This window comes from Cryptomeria japonica, chromosome 3 (genome assembly GCF_030272615.1).
Source record: "Cryptomeria japonica chromosome 3, Sugi_1.0, whole genome shotgun sequence".
NCBI lineage: Eukaryota > Viridiplantae > Streptophyta > Pinopsida > Cupressales > Cupressaceae > Cryptomeria > Cryptomeria japonica.
In genome coordinates, this window is record NC_081407.1 from 430,119,980 (window position 1) to 430,126,696 (window position 6,717).

A 6,717-nucleotide genomic window follows, 5' to 3' on the forward strand; every position below is an offset into this window, starting at 1 on the left:
TTATTATCCAATATTGTGTCAGCCTTCAACACATTAGCATTCAATTAGTACTCCTATATTTTAGCCCACAAACATACTAGTACAACCTTTAATCTATTCCATATGGTCATGCAACCTAATAAAGGGAAAATTCTAATGATTGAAAGGAATAATTGTAGAAACTCATTCATCTACTAAATGTATTCCTTTGTTTTATTCCCATTGCCTCATTGTGGAACAGATAGTGTTGATTCAATTTTAGAATTTGGATTTTGATTGTTAATCCTAGGTTAAACATAATAAACTTAACCACCATCTATCCAAAAGTGGTAAAAAAAAGGTTTCACAATAAATAATTGGTACATTGGAGTTAACATACTAGCTGATAATGTCTAAGACCTGGTCCCACATAAATAGTCAATGCATTGACTCCAATAGCTACTATTTAAGATCTTCCAAAACAAAGCTAAGCTACAAAATCTAAACTATTCCATATGATCAAGCAACTAGATAAAAGAAAAATTCTAATGATTGAAAAGAATTGTTGTAGAGGGAAATGAATGGGTCCAACCTATACATCTACTAAATGTATTCCTTTATTTTATTCTCATTATAGAATATGGATTGACTCTCACTCATAAAGATCACAATCCTAGCTCTTGCTCTTTGAAAAATACCTACTATCTATCCATTTTTTGAGTCAAAATTTCCCTAGAATGAAGCTAGAATGTTTCCATAACCATAACCATCTCATTTTCAATTTCACTGGCAACCTCGATTCTTAATTTAGGTATAATCGTAGGTACCAAGGTTTAGTCTATTGCTCTAAATATGCTTTTATGTTGTGTTTAGCAAAAAAAGTTGAAACAAGTTACGGTGTGATTTAACCTGTGTCACATGGCATTGAGGGACCATGTCTAGTAAGACCAAGACCAGATGGAGAAAATGTCAATATTTGCGTGTTGCTTCCGAACACGAGGTCAAGTCGTAGGGAAACATTTTGTAGTTGGGGTGAAATCTTGTAGTGGGTTTCATTTTGAGGACAAAACACTCAAATAATTCAGCACTGACTCAGTACGAGACAAATGTAAGAGAAAATGGTTGGTGGACTCCCAATAATGATGTTAAGAGTGGGGCTGGTCACCCATTTTTCTCCTATGGTAAAGAGTAAATGGTAAGATGGGCTCACAATAATGTCTTCCAGCCTTGATTGATTAAGAAAAAGCATCATGAGAAAGCCACGTTGAGAAGGCCACCAGGGAAGGAATTTGTATGATAGAACGCATAATTAAAATGCCTTACTACCTATTCTATGTACTCTTTCTTTCTAGTCAGTCCAACTGGTAGTTCATGTCCGACAATTTGTGCCTCAAAACTTTAACTGGATTAGACATGAGACTCTCATCTTCTTTGAATTTTATCCACCTTTGCCAGAACAACATTTGGCAATGAAAAGACCCAAATGGGAAGCATATTCAAACACTAGTTCTTTTGCAGGCCTCATTGAGATACAGAGGTTTTCATGGAATTCTTTAAATATTATGGGTGATGTGAGCTCTGCCTGGTGTCGTGTCATGGAGGATTCAGAGTCAAGTGCTATGGATAATCATAGTGCATAACTCTAAATCTACCGTTATCGACACAGACAAGAGAGGAAAGATACGGCAAAGTAGATTTCCTTTTTTAAGTTTTGGTTTCTTGTTAATTACTCAAATGGGAACGCAGTGGAAGTGTCGGCTTCGAAAACGTTGGGGATGACATGGTGGTTGCACTTAGTCATACAATCTGAGTGAGTTGGATTCCGATTTCGTTCATGACGCGTTATTTTTCATCATTCTGCTCTTTAAATGCTCACCCAGTTGGGCTGTGACATTTGGTCATATACTTCCATAGCCGACGCTCCCGTCGCAGTCCCGATCTTCCTTGAAAGTGATGAAACTCACAGCTCAGACCACCAAAAGACAAACTATGATGTTGATTTCTGGAATAAAATACAATACATATTCTACAAATTTTGAAGCTTTTTGAGTTGTGGGTCTCTTTTCCGTTCAGAATAATGGATGGTATTCAAATCAAAGATGGATTGGTCTTAAAAGTGTCAGTAGTTCAGTGGTAGAAGAAAAGTGTCAGTAGTTTAGTGGTAGAGCATTCTATCAGTAAATGGAAGGTCCTACATTTGAATTCTAAGTGGTCCATCAAAAGTTCACATGTTATCAAATTCAAATCAGAGTGGGAATTCCAAGCATTAAGGAAGTGTTGTGAATAAGTCACATTCAGGCTTAGAATGGACTGGTCCTAAAAAAGTTGGTAGCTCAATTGCAGAGCGCCCCAATAACATATAGAAGGTCCAAGATTTGAATCCTAACTGATTCATGAAAAGCTCAACATGATATCAGAAACAAGTCCAGATTAAGAACCCCAAGCATTATCTAGAATGTTTTAAAGATCTATTAACAATAAACCACACTCAGACCAAGAATGGACTAGTAGAATACTATAAGAACAAAAGAAAATCCTAAATTCGAACCCTAACTAATGGATGAAAAGCTCAACAATAATGCTATGTATAATACTTCATTTCATAGAATGTCTTAGGAGGTGTTGAAAGTACGTCACACTTGAATCAAGGATAACCAAATTAAAAGTCCTAGATAGAAATCCTAAACTAACCCAGGAAAAACTCAACAATAACGATATGGATCAGACAACTTCATTTCTTCTTTTGTTGGGATGATCATAATCATATATACATACTAATGTTGTATATGTACAAATAAAGAGCTCTGCTCTGGATGAATGTGGATTTACAAACTATGAGAATGTGCAGATTCTATCTATAGTTCAGGAGAATGGTAGTGAAGAGTAGAGAGATCGGGGTCCATGAAAATCTGCTGGCCCGGGGATAAAATGGCACTGGGATCATATAAAGCCTTCATTTGAACAAATTTGGGCCATTTTGCACCGAAATGAACTTTCCAATCAGCTTCTGTTGTGTAATGAGGAAGATACTGCTTCTCGCCTATTCCTGATTCCCTGCAGAAACGCAGAATCCTCTCGTTTTGGTCAATCAGTTCGTCTAAACTGTTCCCCGGAGAAGAAGAAGAGTGGAATGCCGAACGGAGGAGTCCAACGAGGTAAAATATGTCGTCATCGGGGATAACTGCCGAAGTCCTTTCATCCCACCTACAGTACCATCATTAAAAATATCTATAATCAGAATTTATTATAGTTAAGAAAAATCTAGCAAAAGAAAGCAGACGTGGTTAGGTATATGCATATATATCAAGGTTGATGGTAGAGACCACCTACCTGTTCCTATTCAGTGGGTAGACGAGAATGGGGCCACTGGAAATGTTCCTTAGGATACCTTTAAATACAGCAGAGTCGAACTCAGCAATCTTGCTTCTGGGTATGAGCAAATTCAGCCATGGATGAGGCACGTCCCACATGCCTTTTGATCGAAGTTTGAGCTCTGCAGTGTGAACCCGATCAAGAAACTCCAGATATCCAAGGTCGGTCGTGAATACCGAGGCAGGGATATAATTCAGAGGTGCCAACATAGCCTCTACCTCCTGAGAATCTAAATAAGTTATAGTGTGCAGACAGTAAAAAATAGGATATGGATTATAGAGTATGATTTGCATTAATTATATACCTCATCAACAAGAAATGCATATTGCTCGTCATAGTTCTTTGTCATCTCCAAGCAATAGAGGACCCGACCTTTTGTATTGAGGGTGGAGACCTTGACAGGATTTTGAGGGGAGAAGAAGGAAGACCTCCAATTACTGAGCAGACCTTCGTTGTTCACAATCACAAACCCTTCGACGTAGTCGAAAGTGCTCTTCTTGGGTTGAGATATCAGATATTCTTGGTCTCTAGTGAAGGCTTCAAAATCTGAGTAGAGAACTCTGATCCACCTCACCTATTGACCAAGAAAAACAGCGACTAATTAATTTCTCTTTAAGTTATAGAGATCTACAATGAATTCCAATGAGTTTAAAATTGGCACTCACCCTTTGCGGCGCAGGTTCTAGTTGAATCCTGGCCTTGGTTATTATCCCAAACTGGCCAAGACCTCCCAGCGCTGCATGGAAAAGCTCGGCATTCTTCTCTCTAGAACAGTTGAATAGGTCGCCTTTCCCTGCCATGCCCATCAGACCATGAGCTTTAGTTAATTATGAATATGCAGCTAAGAAAGTGAAATAGAAAGTGAAATGTATGTGAGATGTGATTTGAGTTTCTGCATGGATTTAATTGTATATCATTAATCATAAAATATGATTCGAAATATTGATGAAAAAAAATACATACAATCGAATCCAATTAAATCCAATTAATTACCTGTGACGACATCGAGCTGGAGGACGTTGCTGATCTGGGGGCCATGTTGAAAAGCCTGGCCACTTATTCCAGCATTAGACAGCGTTCCTCCGACTGATAAGTAGAGATAGTCCGTGAAGGACCTTGGAGCCACGCCTTCCTTTAGCGTTGCATGCAACACGTCGATCCACAGCTCTCCTCCACTCACATCTGCATACAACTCATGTTTGTGCACGTCGATGCCTCTCAAAGATCCCATGTCTATCACCACTCCGTTTGGTGCCTGAGCTTGCCCATGTATTGAATGGCCATGCCCTCTTGCAGCAACCGTGAGCTTATAATATGGGCTCAATTTATATACCCACTTCACGAGATTTTCTATATCTCTCACAGAGCCAGGATATAGCACAGCAGCAGGAGAGAAATGCTTCAAGTTTCCAAAGTCGCTGCCGGCCAGGTGGGTATTGTAGGTATCAATACGCCCGCAGCATGGAGGGGGCCATAATAACTTCAGATCCAGCGCCAAGCCCATGGCAGCAGCAACCTCGTTGTTTTGTAATGATAGTTTCGCCAGCAGCAACTTTGATTTGCCTTCATTCAACACGTCCACTTGGTTCGACATTCTTCTCTTTTGGTTCTCTAATATCTTGATAGATATTGATCCGAAATATTGATACAAAACAAAAGCTTATACAATTGAATCTAATAATAATTCCATGCAACAAACAAATCTAATCCAAAAACTGCATGCAAAAACAAGTCTAATCTGAAAACTCCATGCAAAAATAATTCTAATCCAAAAACTCCATACAAAATATCAATCCAGAAACTACATGCACCAATCTTTCTCTTCTCTCTTGTTTTGCCAAGGAAAGAAAGCAGACACACTAGGGGGTATACATGCACAAAGGGGCATGGGGAGTAATGAATTGTCGACGCGTTTGAGAACAAGTGCCCAGATTCCAGATTCTCAAACAGGAGTATCTCTGCCTCTTTGCACTCCTTTTTCTCGATTTCGAAGCTGCTTGTTATCGAATATAGTATAGTATCTCCACAACGAATATCTTCTTACACTGCCACCGACGACGTCAGTGGGGGTTTTTCTCCTCTTTTGGGCAAAGAGCCCTGCTTTTTAAAATCTGCATTCAGATTGATGCAAATTATTGCTTTCTTGGAGTTTACCACTGAGGGAGAAATTTATTAAGCTCATCTCAGATCATGATAACAAGGAGGAAATGAATCCCAAGTACTTCATGAATATGAAGAAGAAGAGAAGTTGAGCATCCGGATTAATGGTAATAGATTGTGGGTAAGGGAAGGAAGACTGACTTGATGAGCTGAACTTGTAAGAGCTATATATAGAAAGCCAAGTAGCAATCCACAGGAATCAAAAATTATCTAAAAGACAAGTCTCTTTAGATTGTACAGAGGAAAAAGTCAACAGCTTTAAATATGAGCATCTGAATCGGCGAGAAGAGAAAAGGTGGGGCAAGAGATGGGTATTGCCCTAAATTAGGGAGAGGCTGCAGCTATGGCCGATGTTTACATGGCCAAGGACTTCACGTGGGATGGTGTGGGAAGATGGCTAATATATGAGACAAATTGTCCCCAACAGTCCCCTTCCAACCACACCCTCTTCCCGTGCATGAAAACTTCCTCCTGCCCAGGTGGGTGACGGCCAAATCAACGGTTTATTAAATGTTTCCCCCACCACCCAAATATCTCCTCTCCTCTCCTCATCCCTTTTGAACTTTTTTCTCAATGACGTAATCCTTACTCCAAGGTTATGGCCTCAAATTGTCTGCAATTATCTTGTGTTATGGCCTCTTTCAAAGTTTCTAAGCTTTTTCCATGGTCATCACCTCCCATGTGGCTTGACTTTTACAGTGCTTACCACCAACAAGATATACATAAAACAAAATCACTTTATGTTACAGTGTAAACATATGAAAACGTTGAAGGCGTGACGCCTCAAATTTGGTCGAGTTAATGAGTTGTGATATTGATAGTTTGAAAGTTTTGATGGCTTTCTTTCTCATATTATAAATGTGAGAAGATTTGTAGGATGAACTTTCAATTATTGTTTATCTGGAAAAATAGTAGTAAATTATAAGTTTGTCTTTCTCTAAACCTTTCTTCATTAATCTTATCGCTGATGATCAGACTAAACCTCAAAGAAATTGGTTAAGACGTGCTTCTATTATTAATACCCAGGAATGTCACAATGAATTATGACATAAGCACTCATTATATCTAGTATGATCATTAGATAAACAAACTTAGTACAGTAAGGGAAACTGGATTTGTCCACTAAACAATAAATATGTTAAGCATGGTAATGAGGCGGATGTCAAATGAACCACTGTGCATTCTGTTTTACCAAAAATCCACTGACCAGCCTGCATATTTTTGTAA

At 38.7% G+C, this 6,717-nt stretch overlaps 1 protein-coding gene across 1 annotated transcript; it reads right to left on the reverse strand.

Annotated features, from left to right (window-relative positions):
• Window positions 1-2,679: 2,679 nt before the first annotated feature.
• On the reverse strand, window positions 2,680-5,916 carry LOC131070412 (cytokinin dehydrogenase 9). Its single transcript, XM_058005923.2, has 5 exons — window positions 4,324-5,916; window positions 3,996-4,123; window positions 3,635-3,904; window positions 3,289-3,551; window positions 2,680-3,162 (listed from the first exon to the last, which is right to left on the reverse strand). Exons 1-5 carry the CDS (start codon window positions 4,922-4,924, stop codon window positions 2,814-2,816), a joined length of 1,611 nt encoding a protein of 536 aa, XP_057861906.1. The 5' UTR covers window positions 4,925-5,916; the 3' UTR covers window positions 2,680-2,813.
• Between the last annotated feature and the right edge of the window lie 801 nt (window positions 5,917-6,717).